The 26,964-nt window shown below is 38.5% G+C and overlaps 2 protein-coding genes across 3 annotated transcripts; both read left to right on the top strand.

Moving 5' to 3' along the window:
• Nucleotides 1-2,188: 2,188 nt before the first annotated feature.
• popdc3 (popeye domain cAMP effector 3) lies at nt 2,189-9,353 on the top strand. The gene is made up of 3 exons (XM_084725996.1): nt 2,189-2,781; nt 6,865-6,973; nt 8,721-9,353. The coding sequence occupies exons 1-3, from the start codon at nt 2,276-2,278 to the stop codon at nt 8,997-8,999; spliced, it is 894 nt and encodes a 297-aa protein (XP_084582122.1). The 5' UTR covers nt 2,189-2,275; the 3' UTR covers nt 9,000-9,353.
• A 3,153-nt stretch (nt 9,354-12,506) lies between these two features.
• Nucleotides 12,507-25,459, top strand: popdc1 (popeye domain cAMP effector 1). 2 transcript variants are annotated; one of them, XM_084725995.1, is made up of 8 exons: nt 12,507-12,704; nt 16,035-16,287; nt 17,899-18,023; nt 18,960-19,147; nt 20,563-20,671; nt 20,839-21,006; nt 21,855-21,996; nt 22,396-22,569. In XM_084725995.1, exons 2-8 carry the CDS (start codon nt 16,059-16,061, stop codon nt 22,416-22,418), a joined length of 984 nt encoding a protein of 327 aa, XP_084582121.1. In that variant the 5' UTR covers nt 12,507-12,704; nt 16,035-16,058; the 3' UTR covers nt 22,419-22,569. The 2 variants fall into 2 exon arrangements, with proteins under 2 accessions (XP_084582121.1, XP_084582120.1); XM_084725994.1 differs by lacking the exon at nt 22,396-22,569 and adding an exon at nt 25,022-25,459 and having other exon boundaries at nt 12,513-12,704.
• The last annotated feature ends 1,505 nt before the right edge of the window (nt 25,460-26,964 follow it).

Genomic DNA, 26,964 nt, shown 5'->3' with positions numbered 1-26,964 from the left:
CCTAATCCAGATCTGAGTTCTTAAATGTTGAGTATCATTTTCTTATATAGCACAGCTGCACAGAAGGGGAGAACGGGGTAACATGACACTCTTTACATTTGATGATTTTACTCCAAAGTAAAGGTGTATTTGTTACTAAATAACAATTAGGCTACTACATATACCTCAGGTTGCTGTGTACCCATAGAAATTAAAACATGTTTTCTTAATATTATGGTTTTAAAACAGTGACCCATCAATCAGTCCATCAGTCCAGTTTTCAGGAATATAAATGTTGTTCTTGCTTGCTGACTTAAATGTAAGTTCATTGCATCTTAAGGAGTTGAAACTGGTCTGCACATTTCTGCGATATCAAACTCCATGTTCTCATCTGGTGAGCTCTTGCTGGTCTGGTATAACCTTTTGCAGGAAATTCTCCTTTATTTGTTTTGTTGATGTACCTCCTCAGAGAGATTCTGTCTATCTCTCGGTCCTTTACCACACACTGAATAGAAATCTCCTCTGACGTTTGCATTGCTGCTCTCTTTAGATCACCCAAGGAAGCTGAGCCTCTATCTGTTTTTCTTTTGCACTGCCTCACCATCCTGATCTTAACTGTAGAATACCAGAAAAGAATACTTAAATATAAAGTTTATTTTGTAGGCTATTTTCATGTTTAGGATAGGATCAACTTTCTTGTACATCACTGGCATGTTTACCTCACAGCATCCATCAATCAGGGCTCGATAATCATTTTTTTTCCTGTGTCCAACAACTGTGCCAGACTTGACAACCACTGTCCCAAATTTTCTGAAATTGTTGCTCATTTTCCTTAAGTAAAATAATTTGTATACATATTTTAACAGTGCAATTTTAGACACTTTCACACACATCGCATTAGATGACATACTGTATAAGAGAATGTGTGGATTGTGCTCATGCAATTTTTCTGGCACAAATATGACAAAACAACCTTGAATAAAGCTGCATATTAGCATTTTCACACTGTTCCATTTTTCAAAACACCTGTGATGTGATTGGCTGTTGTAAAACCACCTGCGCTGTGACTGGCTGTTGTAAAATCCCACTGTGTTGTAACCAGTGACTGTAAAAATCACCTGTGTTGTGATTGGCTGTTTGAAAACCATCTGTGTGGTGATTGGCTGTTTTAAAAAACACCTCTGTTGTGATGTTGCAAGGCAAGAGAAAATTCAGAGTTGAGTCATATTTTTAACAACAGGTTCTTTGTGTCCCAGGTGCTATTTTTATTGTCGGCTGGACAACGGGACATCCCTCATTTCTGGTGCTGTTTATGATCTAGTTTTTTCACTTCAGCTGACTTAAATGAACATGTAATAACAGAAAATTCAAACACAAAATGTAACTATATTAATTAAGATACACTGATAACTTTAGTAACATAATGAATTCACTTGGTATGACAAAAATCTTTTTTTTGGCTCTGCTTTGCTTCCACTCATTAATTCTTGGTCTCATGATTACTTTTGTGTTTGAACCTCCATCTAGTCAGTAGAGCTGATTTTGGCATGAAAGGTCACACCATTTGTCTCGAACTGAGAACAAATAAACTCGGTGTGGTTTTATTTGTGATTGGTTGTTATTGCGACTGACTGTTGTAAACTCTCCTATGCTGTGATTGTCTGTCGCAAACTCCCCTGTGCTGTGATTGGTTGTCGTAAAATCCTCCTGTGCCACAACTGGCTGTCGGAAAACCACCTGTGCTGTGATTAGCTGGTGAATGATGAATTCACTTGGCATAACAAAAATCTTTTTTTTAGCTCTGGTTTGCTTATGATGATTGAGACTGACTGTGTGAACTCTACTCCTTAATTTTTGGCCACATGATTACTTTTGTTTACAGTTAACTGTACATGGACTCATTCTGCCCACTGGTAAAATGTACCCCAGTCTCCCCTATTGTTATAGTGAGCCCACTTAAAATGATCACAGCAATTTAATTATGTTGGAGAGCTAGAATATAGATCTTGTTTGACAATAAAATAAAAAAGAAAGGTTAATTTTGACTCAGTATAAATTCCAATAATAAACCAAAGGAGGTCACATCATTGTGCGGACCTGAGAACCTGGTTTTATTTTTTCAGTTTCCTGTCGTGTGTCAGCTCTCTCGCTCCTCTCCTCGCCCTCAGCTCAGCTGTGAGTAACTCCTGACATGTTGCCTGAGTGTTGCAGTTGTCCTGAGCGTCTGTGAGCTCTGACGGACTCCGGGTGGACTCTGGTGTGAAATGTGCTGTTAGCTCGTGTCCCTCCAGCAGACATGGAGCCTCCGGACTTTGAAGCCATGAACTTCACGGCGGAGCCGGCGGCGGCGGGGTACCCGCTGTGTGAGGAGTGGAGGGAGGGCTCCGAGGGCTCCGTGTTCCACCTCGCTCACATCTTCCTCTTCCTCGGCTTCATGGGCGGCAGCGGCTTCTACGGTCTGATCTACCTGTTCACCTTCCTCACTCTGGGCTTCTTCTGCTCCACTCTGTGGGCCTGGTCGGACTTGTGCACCACGGACTCGTTCCTGTGGAGTTTCGCGCTCTTCGGGGTGTGTTTGGGACAGGTGCTCCACGTGTCCTACAGGCTGAGGAGCGTCTCCTTCGAGAAGGACTTCCAGGACCTCTACAACTGCCTGTTCAAGAAGCTCGGGGTGTCGCTCACACAGTTTGGGAAGATAGTGGCCTGCTGTGACGGAGACATCCACTCCATAGAGCAGGACCACTGCTTCGCCATCGAGGGAAAAACCGCCATAGACAAGCTGTCGGTGCTGCTGTCTGGCAGGTGAACACCTCACTTCTGATAGACTCACAGCAAACTACATTTACACTAATGCTTAGAGTTTAAGGAAGACCATTTCTGTCCATGTCATGAAAGAAACATCCTCTGAGTCATTACGATGAGAAACTTCTAAATAATGAATAATAACTTTTTCACTATCTCAACATAGTGACAAACTTCCTCAAAATAATGACTTATGTATCTCAAAAATAATAATTGTTTTATCTCAAAATAATTGTCAAAATTATGTCTTCGTACTATCTCCAAATAATGATCTGGTTATCTGAAAATAATGACTTGCAGATCTCAAAATATTAGCTTTGTAGTATCTCAAAATAATGACAAACTTTATTGAAACAATGACTTTCATATCTGTAAGTAATGACTCAAAAGAATAACTTTGTTCTAAATCAAAAGAATGACTCACTGATCTAATAATGATGTACTATCTCACAATAATGACTTAATATGGCTGCCATGTCAGAAAAAAAACAAGAATTGATCAATATCAAGTTATAACGTGAAAAGTGTGTTGTTATAACAACGTTTTTCATGTTGGCCTGTATCAACAAACTTAAGTTATACCATGAAAGTTGTTGTTACAACATGGATCTTGTTGTGTATCATGTCATAATGTGATATCTTATTGTTTTATCAAAATGTTTCATGTTATAACTTGATAACTTATAGCCTATTCTCATAATGTCATGTTATCATGTTATAACGTGATATGTTTTGTGTTATAACAATTTAAATCGTAGGCTACATTCTTACAATGTAGAACATATCTTCAACATATCTTATCCCAACATGTTATATCATGTTGTAACATAAAACATTTTTTGTTAAAAAAAATTTATCAAAGTATAAAATGAAACTTCAGGTTGTAACAAGATGTTTTCCAGGAGCCTATGACAATATATTTTCATACTATTATGAACAAACTTATAATAAAAAAAAAATCCATCTTGTTTCAATATTCATCTCATTATAACATTTATCTTGTTATAACATCATGTTATAATGTGATAACTCATTGTTTTATCAAATTGTTTCATATAATAACTTATAGCCTATTCTACATTGCATAATGTCACAGTGTGTTATCATGTTATAACATAAACTGTCCTAAAATCAAGAAAGGTTGTTTGTTTTAAGGTGAAAAGTTTGTATGATATAATAACATCAAATATCTTGTTATAACCTGAAAAACATCTTGTTATAACAATAATCTTTACACGTAAGTGCCACACTTCCTGTAAACTTTTAGAAGCTTTTAGTTCTCATTATTAGTATTCTTTTCTGGCATGTCCTCGATCAGCCGAAAAAAAGTTCTCACCTCCATCCCACAATTATTATCAATCAAGATGAATGATTGAGGAAGCAACTGCTAAAAGAAGACTGAAGTTGAATTTCAGTGACATAAATGCCAGCATAATAGTATCAGTATCAAATAATATCATTCGGCTCAGGTCCCCTGTAGTGACACAAGGCCCGCCCCTCAGTTTGACAACCAATAACCTACAGGATTTTCTTACACCAAATTGTCAGGAATGGGCTTTTATAGTTTTACTTAAGGCTAAAATGTGACACAGAGACCAACAGAGACTTTATGTCAGATCCTGGCAATTCAGCATCTATATTTGAAATTCCATCTTAAATACTGAGAGTCGATCAAGGAGTCTAACTTGTGATATGGCATGTAAAGAAATAAGCTCATTCTAAATTTATATTCATTGAAAATAAATTAATTTGCTGTACAAAATAATGCATGCCAATTCAGCCACTCTGTTTGAGGTTTTCAGTGCTTAATGCGTTGGCAAAGCCACTATATCAGCCCAAAAGACCAAAATACAGAATTATTAATTAGTTATTACACTAGACACTGTGATATGAAGACGTGCTCCACAAGTGTCCTCCATCAGAGTCTGCTGTTAGTGTCCCTGTCAGAGTCCACATTTAGCCTTAACAGAACTGATGCAACAGCTGCTACATTAATGTGTGGAGTGAAACTCTCCTTTATCTTTCTGTACATGTTTACACAAACAGTAGATTCAGTCCCTGTTTTGACCTGCCTGATATGATGCTGAGGTGTCTGTGTTACCATCTTCAACATGATGACATGAAGAGAGTTTTTTTTTTTTTTATCCTGACCCTGCAGGAGCCGTGATTGATATGACTCACACATCACACAGAGCTGAGGAATTGCAATAATAAGATATTGGGAATCAAAACTATGGAGGCTGCCATATAATCATCCGTCACCTCAGCACAGACACATGGACAGCCACAACTGAAACACAAGAGATTTCATGCATAAATAAACACAGACAATATATAATAAATAAACATAAGTGTACAGTCTATGAATAATTCATCTGAAGGGAAACATATACTGTCCTGGGACTTAGAACTGTTTCTTTTTCATACTTCATAGTGTATTACTGTCATCATATTAATTATGCTTATAGAGTAATGTAGGCCACAGCAAATACATTCCAGTAATTATTTGCTGTTCTATTGACCAGACTGATTATCATCATTGTGTTTGCAGACATATTCAGGCTATGAGCTGAGTCTGAGCAGCTGACATACAGGCAGGCAGAAGATATTTATTTATTGTCATTCTCACAAAATACTTTATTCAGTATACAGAGGAACAGAATGGTTTACACAGTAAGATAAAAGACATAAAGAATACAAAAACGGTAAAGTCTGCTTTGCAAAGCGGCCTATATGTTTCAGAAAATATCAAATTGAGAGATGTTGCTGTAGTTTCATATTCATTGAAGACCTGGGGCCTGAGCTACGAAGGTGGTTCAACATACCCAGGATATCTTTTTGTAACTTCTGGTTTCACTAAACCTAACAAAAGAAATCACACTGAGCCGTCACACAAAGCTGGTTATCAGCTTGATAAGTCAACCCAGGGTTTCCTGATCTAGTGATGAGCGTGTTTACATGAACGGAGCGGTGTTTGCATCATCTGACCAATGGCAGCCCGGACAAGTCCACTGGCAGCATATTTTACAGACAAGGAGCAAACTATAATATTAGACAAATATGAAGAACCAGATCATAAGCATCATAATCCAAACTGAAAACAAACAAAGCTGCAGCTGGGTCAATGACAAATAAAGCTTCTAAAAAAGTATTTTAGAAAGTCATGTCAAAGTGGATGAATATATATATATATATATATATATATATATATATATATATATATATATATATATATATATATATATACATAGATACATAGATACATAGAGATATATATATATATATATATATACATATATAATTCTAAGTTAAATCTTTGGCATGTGTCCCTTAGAGTGCTTATGTTGTATAACACAATATTATTTTGTGGGTGTTTTGTATTTACAATCATTTAAGAGTATTGAATAGTGGCCAGATGTTTAGTGTTGTTCACTTTGACCTATTATTTATTGGCTTAAATTAATATGACATGGTGGTCACACCACCTGACAGTAATGACAGTAATGCCTAATATGACAGGAAATATGCTGAATATTAGTATGCTGGAAAAACAAATCGCTGACTGAATAATAATACATTTATTTAACAGAGCCCTTTAAGGACACTACATCAGCTAAAATGATCATAGAAAACAACACACAATATTAATCATAAATGAAAGCTGTAAAGGTTAAGATGTAAGGTGTTAAGGTGTAAATTAATTAACTCTGTCAGGTGAAGTAATACTGTGGTGGACAAAGGCTCTTATAATATCACTGCTCCATCATAGGACACAAGTAGAGCTGACTTTCTATATTGCATTATCTCTATATTATTGTATTTTTAAGGAGTGTGAGACATTTAGTTTTATTCTCTTAGCTTCAGCCCCAGTGCAGCCAAGTGTTTTTATGAAAGTTCGCACCCTTTTCCAAACAGTTTCTATGGACGGCTTCCCAGATGGTTCTGTGTAACAAACCATCTGGTGTGTCAGGTTAAAAGGCAGCGCCCAGCAGCAGATTGTGCGTCCTGTGTGATTTAGTGTTGTCCTGTTTCCCATTGTAAAGTGGATTATTTCACATCAACATTCCCTCTGTTCTCCTGCAGAATCCGTGTGACAGTCAATGGAGAGTTCCTGCATTTTATTTACCCTTTCCAGTTCCTGGACTCACCTGAATGGGACTCTCTCAGACCATCAGAGGAGGGTGTCTTCCAGGTTGGTTTTATTAATGTTGAAATGCATTTTGAAATATTATTAAGCACTTTTTGAAATTTAATTATAAAAATTCTAACAAAATATGATTTATTTGTAAATGGAGAAGTGCACGTAGGGGGTATTCCACAAAGAAGCAAAATCTTTTTGGAGCTCAAACTCAGAGTCAGAATAGGAGGCACAAAATTATTAGATATAAAGGTGCACAGAGCGTTGACAAATGACAATAACAATGACAAAGCTTGAGTTCTTTTAAACGACCATGACCAGAAAAGTAAATAATAAAACACTGGGCAAATACCATAATTGGTGGACCTTGCAGGAAGCTATGATGACTGATCGGACAGAATTGCAAAAGAAAAAGTCAAATCAGCCTTTAGTATGTCAGCAGTGGGTCTTCTTTCAAAACCTACCAAAATTTTCCCTCTGGGCATCAGTAAAGGCTCTTTTTATCCTGTCTATGCGATTATTTTGACTGAAATTACAATCACAGTATGTGATACTATTTAACTTACTCCATATAATGCTGTTTTTTTTTCCTCACATTTTTCCAATTTGGCTCGAGTTCTGTGATTCAGGTGTTGTACTTGGCCATTTTACGATTTTGATAATATTGCGATTTACTGTGCAGCCCTAATAATGAGTATTTTTTTTTACTGGTTATTTGAGTAAGTTTTACCTTGGGTTGAATTCCATCTGTCCCCATTTAAGGATAATTCTACTTTATTGCAACTTGGCTCTTACCTTCATCCATCTGTTCCCAGATCTCAGATATTGTTATGGGTAAAACTACACATTGTCATAAAGTGGAATTATTAATATTATTTTATACAGTATTATTACGGGTGTAAGGATTCACTCATGCGGCTTTAACGTGTACATTGTGAGTGCATCAGTTCAGACAGCCTGTGTCGGTAAAAAGCTGAACATGAATTGGAAAACAATTGATGCAGCATTAGTGTATCAAAAAGTCTCATTAGGACGCTGTCACTGGACACCTGCTGTCTCGCTCACACATAACAAGTGCTTCCCCTACCTCTCCTGTCTCTCCTCTTCATTTCCTCAAAACAGACAGAAAAGAAAAAAAAGAAATATATTGCACCAAAAAACTTAAAGAACGTGCAAGTGTAGAATAAGTCTGGGTTTTATAAGAAAGATGAGAAACAAAATCTGTCATATCACTGGTAGAGCAGGTAACATGTAGCATCACTGTTCCTCCGCTCCCCCTCTTCCTCTACACGGTCAAATTCAATCAAAACCACAGCACTCTTCTCATGAAACAGAGCAGCAGATCATCTTACTGTGAAAATGCATTTTAATGTTTTAAAGTTTGTTCACAGATTCTCATTTAGGCTACAGTATCTCATTTACACATGAGATTCATAATAAGATGTTAACACCACTGTAATGTCTCCTTCTCTCTGTCTCTCCTGTGACTGGATTTAGTAAAACTATCAGAATTTCTTCTTGCAACTAATAGCATCCTACAAATATATCACTAATAGAATCAGAATGTAAAGACTCACACATTGCATCATCTCATATCATATCATGACAGGGCTGACTCATATTGTACCAAATTGTTAGCGATTTAAAAATTTCTAAGATGTATTGTATTGTTGAACATGTATCAAAATGCATATCAAATTGGTCCCATTCAGTGAGATACACACCCCTGTATATTATATTATTAGAATTATATTATTATGTCCTTTCAGCCTCCTCTCTTTGTGATGTGTCTCCTCCACAGGTGACCCTGCGTGCTGATAACCCCTGCAGATATGTAGCGTGGAGGAGGAAAAAACTCTACCTGCTGTTTGCGAAGCATCGCTACATAGCCAAGATCTTTGCCCTGGTTGTGCGCAATGACATAGCAGAGAAGCTGTACTCCCTCAACGACAAGGCCTTCGACAGGTCCGGCCACCGCTACGATCTCCGCTTACCAAGTTACTGTCACATGCCAGGGACAGAATTAGAAAAAGCAGATGCCTTCCTGCAAGTGCCGGTGCAGGGTGAAAGGACTGCCTGAACACACACACACACACATACACACACACTGCTCCACTAACTTGAGCGACCTACTGGCTGAAAGAATGAGTGTCAGTGAAGAGGACACAGCGTGGTGTTATCTGTACCATCTCATGTCATCTGCTCACATTATCATCACATCTCAATATGCGAATTAGAGCATCATCAGAAGTAATGTTCACCCGGCTGGAAAAAAACTAGCTGAAAAACTGCAAGAGGTCCACAGAACTGGACCAATGTTTGCTTTAAAGAGTTCAACTTAAGCATTATGTTCTTTGTCTAATATGTACACAACAGAAATTTGTGACTGACTTTATTCTCAAAATGCAAAATAAAACTAAAAACTTTCCTCTGATTTTTTTTTTTCTTGTGTCAGGCACTAATACTGAAAGTTTGACTTTATTCTTGACATTTCAACTTTATTCTCAACATTTTATTCCCTTCATTCTCAACTTTTCAACCTAAGTTTCAACATTTCAACTTTATTCTGAAAATGTAAAATATAAAAAATCTTCCAACTCTGGTTTATTTTATTTTGAATGCCGGCCGCTGATAAAAAGTTGGACCTTATTCTGGACATTTCAATGTTATTCTCGACATTACGACTCATAAAATGCAAAATTAAAAAAACTTTATTTCGTCTTACACCTTACGTCTTTTCAACTTTATTCTTGACATGTTGACTTTATTCTCAACATCACCTGTACTCTCAATATTTTGATTTTGATTAATTAAAAAAATCCCTCTGATTACTTTTTCCTGTGCCTGGCACTAATTCTGAAATTTGGCTTTCTTCTCAAGATTTTGACTTTATTCTTGAAATACATTTTTTATCTCTTTTTTCCCCTGATGCCCTAAAATTCTTCTGTAATCATTTTCCTATAAAGTTCCTTTACTTGTCATTGATGTTTCCACAACAGACCTGCAGTCACTTTTCTCAGTTTCTCCTTGGTTTTCCTTGGTTGGTCTTTCTTTGAATCATGACAGTAGGATTTAATGTCCTTATTGAAAGTTACTGTCCTACACTGGACACTAACATACTGTCTGAGCGCTTTAAAGATTGTGTAAAGGAACAATGAATGTGTGTTCTGAGTTTGTCACTCCATCATGTCAACACCACATCTTATTAACCAGCCAACCAAATCTGAACAATTAAAAAAAATTAGAGCATATTCCATGTTTCTGATCTGCCTGTTTCCACAATTCAGTACTGCACCAGTTCTCAGTGTTTTCACGTTTTCACATGTATAATGTGTTTTTGTTTTTTAATGCCTTTTTCCTTTACACAGACTTTAACTGAGAGGGAAAAAAACCTTTAGGAGAGCTGATGTTGTGACTGTGTCTGTAGTTAATTAGTTCATCTGAGTCTCTGTGCTTTGAATTATATACTGAAGCAGAACATGAGAAACTCCCTCAGCACGTCTTCACCGCTGCTCTCTGACGTCACACAGGCGACGCTCTGACTGAGCAGCTGATGGATCCTGAGGCTTCTGACCTGACTCTTGATTTGAATCGTTGTCCACGGAGAAGCAGTGGACATAACTGAGGAGAGCTTCTGATCATTGGTGTATGTATTGAAGTGGTTTTTATGCTCGTCACATTCATCAGATCTTGCTGTAAATCTGAGTTTCAACTGAATGTAAAGACAAACAGCTGAACTGAGAGATTCATGCTTTAATAGTTATGAATGTATAAAGTCAAACAGGTGACTGCAGATGTCTTAACTGTATTTAATACGTGCCGTTGACAGAGTAGATCAGTGCCTGTTGTGAATGTAATATTGTGCAAATGTAAAATGTGGATGTAAATAGGCTCATTGTGTTTATATTGTACTGTAGAAATAAATGACTTTATTTTACTGTGTCAATTTGTGTTATTTAAATGTTAGTATATGTGTTGCATAAATTCACCATGAAAGTTAATTTTGACAGCAGTTTAACACAATTGTTATGTAAAAAAAAAAAAAAAACAATAGAATAAAAACATAAAATGCCTCCATACTGCTGCAATTCACGTCTCCTAAAGACCCAACATGCCAAGTTGACTAAAAAATGCTATTTACACCATGTTTTTAGTCTGAATCTTTACTGTAGATCTTTAGCTTGGAGCCACATTCATGTGTATATGCACACTGTCTGAACTGTGTGTGTGTGGTGTCACCGCTCACTTCCATTGTCTGGGAGATTCTGCAATGGTGTTTTCCTGTGAAACTCCAGCAGTGTTTTGTGGACTAACAAAACTAAACCTACCTTCAGTCAGCATGAAGGTGAGTAGATAATGACTGAGTTTTCATTTTTGGGTGAACTATCCCTTTAACTCAATGTTCATTAATACATTTTGTGGGTGCCTTCAGACAGGGTGGGGTTTTCTCAGTTGTCATGAAAATGACTCAGTAAGTTGGTCTTCAGTTAAAGGTGGGTGTGCCATTCTAGTTCAATACACTTTTTGTCAAATTCAATATGAATAGCTCCTCACACCTACATTAGTTAACACAGTGGTTCCCAAACTTTTTCTGGTCCCCCCTTCCCCACCTTGTAGAGGCTCTATGGCTCCTCAGTGAGGCCCGCCTCTTAGTTTTTGATGAAAATATATCTCCATCTATATCTACATTTAAAAATATATTAAAAAAAAGTCTTAAGAATGAATTATTTGGAGGAGTGCAACCATCTCTCAGTCATGTCCCCGCACAGTCGGACAGATAACCAGGGGTGGAAGTAACTAATTACTAAACGCACAAAATTTGCAACCCTAATTTGGAGAGGTGACTGTGATATCATCGGTTAAAAGTAATTAAAACTCAGTGGTGGAAAGAGTACTGAAAATCTGTACTCAAGTACAAATACTGTTACATTACTAAGATATTTGTCAGTTACAAGTAAAAGTATTGGTGTTATAAAAATACATCAGTAAAAGTACAAAATATTCTTCAAAGAATTACTCAGAGTATTAGTTACTTTTTAACCGCTCATGTTTAACAGATCATCAATAGCAGCCATTCAGTCTAAAGGGGTTTCTGTTTGTCCAAATCTTCTGTCTAAAATCTTTTTTTTTATTTCATTTCTCATTTTAACTCTAAGTTTAAGTTTCTTTGTCTCCAGCAGACAAAAAAATGTCAGATGAGGTGCAGTTACTGCTGTTTTTACACTATTCATTAAATATTGATTAATAAATTCTGGGTTAAATTTAATTCAATTAAATTCAAATTGTACTCAATACTCAACTATGATTTTAAAAGTAACTGAGTAGATTACGTGGAGAAATACATACTTAAGTACAAGTAGAAGTACAGACTTGAAAACCTACTCATAAATGTAAAAAATACATTAATTTGAGTAATTCTAACAGCAGTACTTCTACTTGTAACTGTATTTGTACTTGAGTAGAGACTGTCAGTCCTCTGTCCATCACTGGAGATGAGCGGGGTTAATGTGAGCTCTGTCTCCGCCTGTCGGTGCTGTCTGTCCCTGCAGCTGCTCCGCTCTCTCCTCGTTGCCCATTTTAGTCTGTCCCTGTCAGCTGTGTGGAATGTGCGACACACACTGTGCAGTCCCCCCAGTGTGAGGGTCCAGCCTGCCGTCAGTCCACAGCTCTGTCTGTCTCCAGTCTCTGTCTTCAGAGTCTCACAGAAGAAATCGGTCCTCCTCTTCTTCTTCTTGTCCTCCTCCTCTCCTCCTCTCATCCTGGTCCTGCTGCTCTCGTTGTGTCGGTGAGTACCGAGCCGTCCGATTCTCTCTGTACTTTGACGAGCAGTCAGAAAGTTGCAGCTGTGAGAAATTCCTGTGTGAGAGTCTGCATGTGTCTGTGTGTATCCCAGCATCTATTTTTACACGAGAGCCTCCCATCAGCCTGAGACTGAACAAACACCGCAGCTCACAGACCTCTGATACACTGGAGGGATTGTGGAGTTCACAAGTTAAACTATTTCATGTTTGAGCTGACTGAAAATGATCCTGAGAGCTCCTGTAACTTCACTTAGTCTCAGTTTAAACAGAGGAGCTGTACTGCTACATCATCACAGGATGTTTTGTGACATGAACTGATCTCTGACATCACAGTATTTCATTTTTACATTGTATTTACAGTTAAAGGGATAGTTCACCCTAAAATGACAATTCAGTCATCTACTGAGTGGAGGTCAGGTTTAGTTTTTTAGTCCAGAAAACTCTGCTGGAGTTTCACGGGAAAACAGCGTTGCAGAAACTCCCAAATAATTTAAGTGAATGGTGACCAATTTTCAAACGTTAAAAAAACATCGGCCCCAGCATGCTGTTCACACACTGTCACACCACACACACACACAGTTCAGACAGAGTGCATGTGAACGTGGCTCCAAGCTAAAGATCTGCAGTGAAGATTCAGGCTGTTTTTTTTTTTTACCAGTTGTTTTTTCAATTTGAAAACTGGTCACTATTCACTTCCTTTGGGAGATTGTGCAGCACTGTTTTCCTGTGAAACTCCAGCAGTGTTTTGTGGACTAAAAAACTAAACCTGACCTTCAGCCAGCATGAGGGTGAGTAGATAATGACTAAATTATCATTTTTGGGTGATCTATCCCTTTAATCACAATTTTATCAAAACGGCAAAATGGCAATAAGTGCAATATCCCAACTGCAGAATCATCCTACTAATGGTAACACATTCAAAATAATCTCAATCAATCACATCATGATACAATATAATACTGATATACTGCCCAGCCCTGCATTAAATCAGGTTATATCAACTTCTTTTTAAATTACAAAAAAGTGAAATGATCAAGTATCTTATCAGTATCTGCCATGAGAAATGGGTAATTATCATTGATTAGAAAAAATCCATATCCTATCCATAATTTATAATTTTTCAGGAATCCAGTTGTTTTTGTGGGTTTTTTCACACAGCAGTTGTGTTTCAGTCAGCAGACACTTCTGTCTGAGTGTATGAAATATATCTAGTTGACATGTGCACAGTCTGAATGAAACAGACTTGCGATGAGCTCAGCCTGGGCTCTGGATATGAAGAACTGGAGGTGAACAGGGTGGAGGAGTGTCTCTGCACTGAAATGACAGAGGAGAAGCGATTTTAATGTTTGACAGCAACAACGTGATTGGCTGATGGAGATATCAGTTAAATCTGGTTGGTTAACTGACAAGTGAACACCCATAATCAGCTGGTTTGAGAATGAGCAGGAGGGAGAAGAGAGATTACTGCTGCTGCAGTAATCAGTGTGCAACAGGCAACTTTGTTTGATTTGTCCGTGAGCTAAAAACAAGACAAAACAAAAAAAACACGTCTGCAGTTCCTCTGAGATCTACAGAGCCTTTTAGACACTTTTCACTCTTTGTTTTGGTACTGGGCTGATACTGATTTTTAGTAATCAGGGAAACTGATATCTGGGACAGATTTACATTTGCAGAAAAAATGAAAATCTGCTTGTTCATCAGAGCAGCTCCAGACTCTCTGACAGCCTGGAGCACAGCAGCCTTCAGGAGTGATAGGATATTACCTGTGACATGAAGCCAATCAGAGAGTTGCTGTGGGTGGGACACTGAGTAGTGACTACAGACAGAGAGAGGCAGCTGCATCAGAGACAAATTACCACATTTTTAAATTGATTTGTTTAATCAGAATCCAGATTTTATTTTAAATGCTGAATATTGGATGTGATAATCGGTCAGACCCTCCCACATCATGTCATAATGTTCAGACTCTGAGTGACTGTGATGGTAAAAACCATTCAAGTCTCCCTCATAGCTGTGATATAGTGTCCATCCAGGTAATTAAAATCAAGCCCTTTGTTAACAAAACCTCTACTAATATGTAACATAATAAACATTTAGTTCATTTATATAAAGATGCTACTGAGAGCCATACAAGAGCTGAATGTTGGACACAAAGACAGCTCTGTCTGATAACATGTGTGCAGTAAGGTGATGATGTGTCCTAGGTTGTTGTCAGCTTTTCTTTGTGGTCTCAAAAAAAAAAAAAAAAAACCTAAACAATGACTGCAGTCTTGAAGGAGAAATATGTAGCAACTGTGTGTAACAAAATGAACAGAGCAGTTCAAGCAGCAAGTTGGAGCCATAGACTGTATATTAAATAGATTGAATCCCTCTTTTATGTAATGTCTATGGTTGAAGTGAGTTGTTAAGTTAAGCCCATTATCCTGAAAACAAAAGCCCACTGCTGTGAAATAACACACTCTGTGCAAAGGTACAGAATAATATAAAAACCTAAAAAAAACAACTTGCAAATAATAACAGACCTGCCCTTTAAAGGTGCTACACACAATTCTGGAGAAAGATAGTCGATTGTTGAGTGTCATTCTCAACACTTTGGATTGGTTGCTCAACCCAAGTCACCAGTTTCCATTCCAGACCAGAATAACTGTTCTGTACGTCTGTTTCACATTAATCAGAGGTCAAATTAAATTCACATTTTCACAGAATGAGTAAATGTCTTTTTATGTGTGACTTATAAATCTTATAGAAGGCATAGGTGTTTATAACTGTTAAATTGAGCAAAATGCTAATGGAGTTTGGCAGCAGTGAGACAGGCAGCCACTGAACTCATCATCCAGAGTGTGTTATTTCAGAGCTTTTGTTTTCAGGATAACAGACTGAACTTTACATTGACAGACAACTGACAGGACTCGTTGTCGTGTTATTGTCAGTTTACGATGTTGCACACATCCTGCACTCCTGCAGAGCTCCTGCAGCCTGAAGAGCTTCACTGGAGGAGGGGAGGAAACAACTCACTTCAACCATAGATCACATATGAAACAGGATTACAACCTATTTAATATACAGTCTATGGCTCCAACTCACTATTTGGACTGTGAAATGGCTACATATTCTTCCTTTAAGTCACATAGGAGAGCAAACATACTGCAAGTACAAATAACTTAAGCTCAAAGAAAGATTATTATTGATAAATATACTATTTCCTTATTTTCTAACAGGACAGTAATGTACCTGAATAGAACAAAGAAATAAACAAGGTCTTTTCAGAAATGAGCAGCTCTGATCCATCCTCTTGTTCTCCCACCTTGTCCCAGTCTTGAAGGTGACCCTGCTGCAGGATGTCCTCCAGCCCAGACCTGTCCCCCCTCCTCCTCACCACGCTGCCCTCCTTCCCCTCGGCCACTCCGGGAGTCCCGGCGGTGGAGCCCAACGCCACCTCGTGCCAGGAGTGGGAGCAGGCCCACCACCTCCTCTTCCATCTGGGGAACGTGTCCCTGCTGCTGGGCCTGGTCATCCCCACCACCCTGGGCCTGCACATGATCCTGCTGCGCCTCCTCCTGATGACAGGTCTGTACACAGCACCCCCCACTGACCGCATTCCACCCCCTGCCGCTAACACTGTACCCTCAACACATCTGTACAGTATGACCAGGAGCTGGTTAAGGGTTTATTTTAGTTTAGTTCTCAGTGGAACATTTGGAACATTTGTACAGTTTTAAAGTCTGTGAGACACAGAAAGAACCTCGTCACAGAGCCGAGGCCTTAAAAGGCTCTGACACTGGTAGATAAAGGAAGGAGGGATGGCGGATGGAAAAACACTTCCAACATGTTTATCTTCTGCTGGAAGGAGAATGGAGACAGGAAGTAGCAGGATTTATGGGTAATGTGGTCACAGTTTTGACATTTCGTTTATTTACATTGCACTCATCCCAGAGGGTTTTAAAGAGAAAAAGAAACAGACAGGAAAGAGGAAGAGTCAACTAACAGAGCTGCAGCTCTTCATCATGTGAGGGAACTTTAAAACATCCTGCCTGTTTTATTATGCAAGTCTACATGGGTCATAATGTCATATCATAAACTGAATGGTAAATGGATATGAAATGGACAAATAAATATCTGAATTATTATGATGAATAGGTACATTTTCTTAGCTGAAGCTGAGTTGAAGTACTTTAGTGTGTTTAACTTTTACAGTGTTGAACAAACAAACAGTGATGGAATGTAACTAAGTACGTTTAAGCTCTGAAACAAATTTAAGGCACTTTGTTTAGTCTTAAGTCTTTTCTTTTCATGACACTTTATAATTATACTCCACTACATCTCACACACAAATATTGTACTGGAATATTGTTTTTAAAAAAAGACAAATCTTGGATATTCTCTTAGATGGAAGTGGTAAATTTATAAGAAAGAACTCCATATTTTGGAGAAAAAAATTAGATATTCTCAGAGATGAAAGTGGTAATTTTTTGTGAATTACTTCACAAATAGAGAAGAGAGTTAGAGAAGAGAATCTTGGATATTCTCTGAGATTAAAGTGTTAGATTTATGAGGAAAAAACAGATTTCTAAGAAAAAAACTTGCATATTATCTGAGATTAACATTGTAAATCTGTGAGGAAAAAAACATAAATATAGGAGAAAAAAATGATATTTTCTTACATTAAAGTAGTATATTTACAAGAAAAAAAATCACAAATCCATTTGAAAAAAAAAGTCTGAGATTAAAGTGATAAATTTACAAGTAAAAAACAAAAAATTTAAGAGGATATTCTCTGATATTTACAAGGGGACACAAAAAAAATGTGTTTTTTGCTGTCAGTGATCCACACTGCTTTATTTTGCAGAACTCATCACACCACAGACACCTTGACTTGAGTTTTTTCTTGGAATATTACCTCCCTCTACCAGCTACAGATTCTTACCTACAGTGGTCTTAAATACACTGTTGAACATTTCACGTCTTTGCATATCAGTGTTCAGTGGATTGGATTTTATCCATATTTTTATTTTTGTGCTCTATATTAGGACAAGCAAGTTTCAATAACCCACAGTACAGATACTAAATGTCTTGACATGACATCCACATCACATGATGTATTCTTTATGAATGGATATGAAACTAGTCAGAAGTACTGAAGTTTGAAGTGTTAACACTGTGTGTCTGTGACTCTGACAGGATGTGGTCTGTTCATTGCCTGGGCGACTCTGTACAGGTGTAACCTGGACGTGATGGTTTGGAACGTGGTGTTCCTGGTGGTCAACTTCATGCACCTGTTCTTCCTGCTGTACAAACGCAGGCCGGTGGGTCCTCCATCATCACACCTGCCATCAGTCACATTCCAGTCACTTTACATTCAGGCCAGTTGAGTGTTCCTCTAAATTGAAATAGTGGCCCCAGGTGTTGTTTATTTATGCTCAGATTTTCAGCAGCATTTCCTCCCAGGTCTACTCCTACTTTATGCTAATGAGATGCAGATAAAATCCATGTGTGCACCGGGGGATTTAGTGTAACTCAGGGTCCGCCGGTGAGCTGATAGAATCAGACCAGGACTGTTGATAAGGAGACAGGAGACCTGTCCTCCTCAGACACTGCTTCTTTACCTACTCTATGGATATTTTCACAGACCACAGCAGTCTTTTCTTATAGAATGTCATTAGAAAGCTGAGTTTTGATAAATAATCCCTTTTTGAGTATTGAGATATCAGTCATAGAGATGTTTGCCTTCTCTACAGTATAATGAAACTAGATGGCACTCATTTTATGGTGCTGAAAGGACTAAAACACGCATTTGAAAAATTCAAAACCAGTGTCTTTGTCTAGAAATCATGACCTAGTTACCCTAGATAATCCACAGACCTTGTTGTGAGCAGTTTCATGTAGGAACTACTTTCTTTCTAGTTGAAAAGGAAGTAGTTCCGGTAGATTCTAAAGTACTTTTGGTAGATTCTACTACAGAAAGAAAGTAGTTCCTACATGAAATTGCTTACAACAAAGTTTGTGGATTATCTTGAGTAACTGGGTCATGGTTTTTGGAAAGAGACACTGGTTTTAAATTTTTCAAATTTATATTTTTGGTGCTTTGAGCACCACAAGCTGAGTGCCATCTAGTCCCATCATACTGGAGAGAAGGCAGACATCTCCACAGCCCATATCTCCAAAACTATTAACTATACTATAAAAGTATTTTTGATTATGGGGTGAAGTGTCCCTTTAAGGCTGTGTCTCGCCCCTCTTAGATTAAGATTGACAGGGAGCTGCGGTCGGTCTACAAGCGGATGTTTGAGCCCCTCCATGTGCAGGAGGCTCTGTTCCAGAGGCTCACAGGACAGTTCTGCACCATCCAGACGCTGAAGAAAGGACAGGCCTACGCCGCCGAGGACAAGACGTCTGTGGACGAACGCCTCAGCATTCTGCTCAAAGGAAAGTATGTGCTGTTTGTCTGACCCTGCTGTTCTCTTCTTCTCTATGTGATGGATATGTTGATGCTGATTGGTTCATATTATTGGTTCACAGATGTAACAGTTACCCATGATGCTATGGGGGCTAACACAACCCCATACCATCACAGATGCTATCTTTTGAAGTTAGTTCATCTGGATGGTCCTTTTCCTCTTTAGCCTGGAGGACACGACATCCACAATTTGTGAAAACAATCTGAGATGTGGACTAATCAGACCACAGCACACTTTTCCACTTTGCGTCAGTCCATATAAGATGAGCTTGGGTCCAGAGAAGTCTGCAGTGTTTCTGGATGTTGTTGATAAATGTCTTTCTCTTTGCACGGTAGAGTCTTAACTTGTAGATGCAGCAACAAACTGTGTTTACTGACAACAGTTTTCAGAAGTATTCCTGAGCCCATGTAGTATCATTTATACAATGATGTGGGGTTGCAGTTGTGTGTTGAGAAAAGTTTTCTTTAAATGCAGTTTTCCACATCCACACACATGTGAACGACTGAACCTTTCCAGGACGCCCCTTTAATATCCAATCATGACACTTTTACTCCTGTTTACCTGTGGAATGTTGAAATGCTGCAGAAATCAAATTCAGAATGAGTGTATATTTACAAAAAACAATAAACCTGACAAAACTATTTTAAAAATGATTGACTAAACTCTTTGAAGTGAAAGTGAATAATAATTTAATTTCCAGGCACCAAAAAAATAATGACCAATAAGGTTAACAGCTCACAGTGACCAATTTCTGAAATACAATTATTTTTGAGTTTCTTTTTATCTAGACCTTTCTACAACTTAACACAGAAAAAACTGAGATAGTTGTTTTTGGCCCCAAAGAACAAAGTCTGTGCTCACCTCGAATCCACGTCACTAAAGCCTACAAATCGAGCCAGAAATCTTGGTGTAGTTCTGGACTCAGACCTAAATTTTAATAGTCAGATAAAGACAATTACTAAATCAGCCTAGTACCACCTTAAAAACATAGCAAGAATATATATAATATATAATACAGAAAAACTTGTTCCTGCTTTCATTTGTCAGCAGGCTGGACTATTGTAGCAGTGTTTTCACAGGTCTGAGTAAAAAATCTATCAGACAGCTGCAGCTCATCCAGAACACTGCTGCCACCTCCTCACCAACACCAAGAGAGTGGAGCACATTACACCAGAGCTTAAATCACTGCACTGGCTTCCTGGACAATATATGGGGTGGTGAGATGGGATTAAAATGCTGTGCAATATAAAGTTTTCACCCTATGTAGCCATTAGAGCAATTATGACTTTGCCAATCAAAACATGTGGCTGTCACTTTTTCAACATAAAAAATCAGTGAATCAATGAATCACTTTCAGAGTTTTGACTGTGAAGTTTCTCTGTGACAGGATGAAGGTGTCGTACCGAGGACATTTCCTCCACAACATCTACACCAACTCATTCATCGACTCTCCAGAGTTCAGGTCCACTGAGATGCACCGAGGAGAGAAGTTCCAGGTAAAAAGAAAATGAACAAACCCCATTTGTGACATCATTAAATAACCTCTGCCCTGTTACCTCCACTCAGCCTCAGTGACTGCAGTAGTGAAGTGAATAATGGATGTGTTTCATGGATAGATCATAGAATCCTATTTTCTTGAAAAACAAATGTGTTGGATTGACAGGTGACCATCATGGCGGAGGAGAACTGTAAGTTCCTGTGTTGGTCTCGAGAGAGGCTCACCTACTTCCTGGAGTCAGACACGTTCCTCAATGAGGTGTTCAGGTACCTCATCGGCAAAGACATCACCAACAAACTGTACTCTCTGAATGACCCAACACTCAGCGACAAGGTGGGTTCACAGCTCTACTGTCACAGTATCATGAAAACGTTTAGGTAGCACAAACAGAAAGTGCTAACACCTCAGCACCACACTGTATGACCAACCTCTTCTCACTCCTAATGTGTCAAATCTAGTCTATGCTTCGAACTTCAAAAACACTGTGTAGCCCCGTAGTGCAGGGTCATCTCTGGAGACTTTCACAGATGAGACATGAAACCAAAAGTGAATGTTGACTTCTTTTAAGATGTTAAGCAAGTTACTTACTGCCTTAAATCTCATTCATGTTCCCTCTATGTATAAAAATAGATGAGTCTGTTTCTAATTATGTAATGGTCACATCCACTAGAGGGCGCTGCTCAGAGTCAAAAGTTACCCCAAAGAAGAAGAAGAGTCAAAAGTTTCTGACAGCAAGTCAGTTTGGTTCAGCCTCATGTGATCTTATTACTACTACTACTACTACTACTACTACTGATGCTACTACTACCACTATTACCACTACCACCACCACTACTATGACTATTACTGCTGCTACTACTACTACCAATAATAATATGATATTATAATAATAGGTAATAATAATAATAGATAATCATAAACAGCAAGATAAAAAGAGTACCTGTCATGGTATAGTATAGTATCGCTATCGGCAGATATCTAAGGCATTGGAATCGCATCAGAACATAAAAAAGTTGATTGGTTTATCTCTAGTTATGTTACGTATTTATGTTCATTATGTGCTGCTGTATTTGATTAGTTGGGAGTGAGAACATGCTGGTATGACAGCAGCAACACATCTTACTGTACTGATGATGATGATGATGATGATGGTGGTGGTGGTGGTGGTGGGTGTGTCTCAGGCGGTGAAGAAGATGGACCGTCAGCCCAGCCTGTGCTCTCAGCTGTCTATGATGCAGATGAGGAACAGCATGGCGAGCACCAGCGACACTGACGACGTCCTCAACCAGATCCTACGGGGAGGATCTGCTGGATCGTCACTCCGTAAGTCACATGGTCACCCGGCACGATGTTTGAATGTTTCAAGGTTACTGTAACTATGAGTGCCCGACAGCAGGGGAACAGTTTATGAGGGATTATTTTCATTGTTTGATTTATTTCTACCTCGTGATTGACAAGTGGCTACACCCCAGTTTCACCCTCTCATTCAAATATGGTCAATTCTGGCTCTAAAAAAAAACAGATGGTGTCGGCTATAATGTCAAACTTGAGACGGGTAGTCCACAGTTCAATGGGTGACGTCACGATGGCTCTGTCCACTACTTATCATACAGTCTGTGATGTGCACACACATGTGGAGACAGGTTTCCTGACAGGTTGCATGCTTTTCTAAAACTTGTGTCAGTGTTTTTTCTGACGTTCTTCCTCCTGTCCCTCCTCCAGCTCTGACCACACCCTCAGATTGAGCCATTCCCTGAATTGGGCTGTAAGACCACCTCTTTTATTTCCCCCCCACCACCACTACCTCTACCCCAACCCAACCTCATTGTCCTCATTATATTCTCTATTCACCCTGTAACCAAATCATTACCTCTTCAAACTGGGTCTAGAAGCTGTAACCTTTAAACCGTGTCCTAAAAGCCCCCCCCCCTTTCTAACCTACTTATCATTTTTTAACAATTCAAACAAGTACCAGTCTGGATGGGATGCTCTGTATTTACAGTTTCACTCTCCTCCTCTATGTTTTCTTGTCACTCTTCATGTGACAACATGGTAACCAGTCTTGAACCCCAGATCTTGTCACCTTGCAAGGCAGCTGGATTCACAAGATCACGTGAGAATAGCTCACATGGTAGAAATGTTAAATCTCTGCCGTCGACACATTTCTACTATCGCGTGATATATACCAGCCGTTCTCAGTGGCACTGTGCCAAATGCCAAATGGTTGGACTATATTTTTCTTTTTTTCTTCTTTTCTTTTTCTTTACCACTGTTAGCTAGCCAATGTTCTCTCAGATGCGGTCACACAAATTGGATTGTTTTTTAAATGAAAAAGTGATGTGGGAGACAACCCTGCGGCAGTAAAAGCTCCAAAGATCATGGTGAGGAAATATGACCCTCAATACATTAAGGTTGGATTCAAACTGACAGAATTATTTTTTTTTCTTTTTTTGTCATGTTTTGATCTCACTTTTTCAGGAAGGGAACTTTTTTAACAATCAGAGGTGTTGCCTTCAGTTACTGAAGGTTGAGAAGCCCTGGTGTATACCCTCATATCACCCAACCACAGCCAGCATCACTGATGGGTGTGGTTGGGTGAGATCAGAAGTGTGCTTTGTTCCGCCTGTAGCCCCACCCAGTGCACCCAGTGATGTCACAAGTTCCTGGTGTGCACCTGCACAACAGAGCCGCCCACCGCTGATATGATGGAAGAAGAGTTTAAGCTTTGTTGTCTGATAAAATGACAATGATGACACAGTAGAGATGTGGCAGCGTGGGTCTAGTGAAGATGATATTGTGTTGCATTTTGGGAAATGTAGGTTCCAGTGTTTTTGGAGCTTTGGGGGTCAAGTCAGGGTATTTCAGCTTCTGCTGCTTCAATTTTACTGTCAATTTTTCATTTAGCCTCTTGCGAGGAATAGCACTAAACAGCTGAAGTGGACGACTAAATTGTGTATCATGTTGTCAGTGAGAATAGATCTGAATGTAGGCCTACAAAATAAGACATTTTCAAACATGTTTCATCAGTAACTGGCAGTGGTGGAAAATCTGTACTCAAGTACAAGTATTGTGACATTACTAAAATATGACTCAATTACAATACACAATTACAGTTTCTCAGTTTGTTTCTCCAAATCTCCCAGTGATCACACTTACCTCTCCAAACTAGGGTTGCAATTTTTGTGCAATTTCCTTAGTTGAAAATCCTAACAACCAATAACCATTTCTAGACTGTTGATTAAATATCTATTAATACATTTTTTTTAAAATTATTAATCAATTAATTGGTTAACGATTAATCATTAACATCCCTTCTCCAAACCTGTCTGGTGCAGCATTTTTTCCCCATATGTCCTGGTTCCCATTGGCCTGTTTGTGATCAGATCACCTCATTGGCTACAAGAATGCAGATGAAAGATCTTAATCTTAATTCAAATTGTACTGACTTATTATTTTAAAAGTAACTAAGTAGATTACAAAGTGTAATACATACTTAAGTACAAGTAAAACTACAGACTTGAAAATCTACTCCTGAAAGTACAGGTACCCCAAAAACCTACTTAATTATAGTAATTAGAGTATCTGTAATTAGTAACTTCTACCCTGGTAGTTGGATCTTGAGTTTCAGTAGAGATTTAGTGTCTCTTGTTGTGAAAACCTTCTCAGGAAGATTTTTTTATTGTGACAAGATTAGTCTGCAAAAAAACTGAATTGCAAAACACTTTAAATGCATATTGCACAGACGATCAGCTCTTGTTAGCTTTTATCTAATAATACCACTTCTTCCTTCAACAACCCATATTTGTTGAACCCAAGTGACATCACTCATTCATATTCTCCAAAACAGAGTGAAAGCATCACATGCATTACCAGGAGACACTCTGTGAAACCAAATATTTGTATCTGTTGTAGCCTGAATACAGACTAAAAGCCTGTGCAGTGGAGTGTTGCTCTAAATGCTTTTAGTGCAGAGGAGCAGCTCTATTTCCATTCTGCACAAGAGCTCTTAGAGTTGTAATGCAGCAACTGTTGGTGCTAATGGAAACACACTGACAGGGCTTTTTCTGGCTTCACACTATCTGTTCATCCACTCATCTTGTGTCAGGGTTGGGAGGGTGGGTATGGGCGCACATTTGATAATAACCTCCTCTGGTGTGAACTGTTTGCTATGTGCTCTGCAGGTTTGTGTCCCCTGTGACATGTGACCTCCTCTGTTGGTTGTTGAGCCAGAATGATGCACTTTTTCCACCCCCGGGTGCCTAAGAGCAAAAAGAAATTGCAACCAGTTATTTATTGAAAACACGTTGATTCAGTTGTAACATTTTCTTTGTTTGTTTTTTCTTTTTAGAAAAGTCACCCGGCACCAAGACTTCTGCAAAAATGAAGCCCATAGAAGAAGGCATGGAGGATGACGTGTTCGAAGAATCTTCTCCCTCCAAGTCTCGTCGGATGCCCAGCACCTCCACCGAGGAGGTATAGCCAGCAGGGAAACAAAACACAACGTCAAATGCATACTCTGTAAGTCTGTTTAGCAACCTCACATCTAGAGCCTGAGCGATACACTGGCTGTTCAGACATGCCATCTTCCCAGTTATGCAGAGATATCAAAGATATGTTCGTGGTCATTTATGAAACAGTTCCAAATTGCATACTTTTTGTTTTACTTTGAGCACGTACTGCAGCTGCCCTGACAAACTGTTGCATGCAGTATTCATACAGTTGGGACACGCTACTTCCTCAGAACTTTGACCCTCTTGCTCATAGATCAGAGTAACTCATCTGAGTACTTTGTTCAGAGGTGGTATATCCTGCCATATATAAGTACCCTATTGAATCTCCAGGTGATGTATTTCTGACATTTCTGACAGGGTTCAACATAAAAAAATTTGGGGTCGAAATCTATTTGTCCAAAGTAAAATTCTACTTGTCCTCATAAACAATGGTTTCATTTACTAGCAGTTATCAAATACCAACAATGAAAAAAAGTTAATTTTCATGTTTAATCCAGGGATGCAGCATCTATGAAATTGTGAAAATTGTCCTTCACAGATTCTTCAGAGTCCAAAGTGATAATTTATAATGTTGTGTTTGTTAATCTGACCCTAAAGGTATCCAGTTTAATTGGGATAGTAACAGGGCAAAGCAGGAAATTTCTTTATACAAGCATTATCTGCCATTTTTGCCTGAAAAATTACTTTAACCATTATATTTATCAATAGTTTAATTCTTTTTTTTACCACTTCCCCAGTCAGGCAAGTGAGTTGCTAGATTTACTTGTCTGACATGGCATTTTATTTGCTCAGGACAAGCAGGCAAGCTTTATTGTGGAGCCCTGCTGGCTGTCTGTTTAACTGCTAAATGCTCCACTAAACCTGCCTCCTCTGTCTCCAACTGTGTGTGTGTGTGTGTGTGTGCTGCTGAGAACAATAAGCTAAAAGATGCTAGAAGAACTGTGGGGAAGGGAAGGACACCGTTCACATTTAGTTATTTGATCCACTGTTCAATTAAAAGCTTTAAACAAGAAGCTTTAAATTGTCAAATTTAAATAAGTCCTGTATTGGTCGGGCTTTGACAACTATCCTGCACAGATAACTCTCATAACAAAATGACATGAATTCTTTCATTTGTTTCTGGAAAACATAACTGGTAAGTCTCTTTGTGTTATTAAAAATCACTTTTGTATCATATTCTTTATTATATATACACACAAATATTTTCCTGTTTTATCCACAAGCTCATAAGTGTCACAACGTTCACAAGAAAATCTTTTGTTTTCTTTGGAGAAATGATTTTATTTATCGGTGTATTCTTTTTTTTAATGTTTGAAACTGAGACCAGTGCACTTTGTTTGTCGAATAAACATTTAGAGTGAAATGTTTTGTCCAGTTTGTTGTTTGTGGAATGTTAAAGTTTTGGACTCAGTTATTATTATTGTGATTTCACTGTTGAACCTCATTAAATATATCTGATCAGTCATCTCACTCTGTGGTCTGCTCTTTACTAGATTACTAAAACCTTTGAGTTACAACTGAATTCTCAATCAGGTTGAGGGATTTGTTGGAGTGGAGCGCCCCCCTGTGGCCATCATTTGCCACCCATGCTTGGTTCATCAGAGTCAAGTCATAAACAGTCCTCAGAAAAATGATCTCAGATATTATGGCAGTTTCTTGCTATTTGCAGGTAAGGCTTAAAGGGATAGTTCACCCAAAAATATTCAGTTATTATCTACTCACTCTCATGTCGATTGAGGGTCGGGTTTATTTTGTTAGTCTGCGTAACACTGCTGGAGAT

The sequence above is a fragment of the Lutjanus erythropterus genome, chromosome 9 (genome assembly GCF_056507025.1).
Source record: "Lutjanus erythropterus isolate fLutEry1 chromosome 9, fLutEry1.hap2, whole genome shotgun sequence".
NCBI lineage: Eukaryota > Metazoa > Chordata > Actinopteri > Lutjaniformes > Lutjanidae > Lutjanus > Lutjanus erythropterus.
The sequence above is the reverse complement of the archived record's forward strand: the minus strand, read 5'-3'. Positions and strand labels throughout refer to the sequence as shown.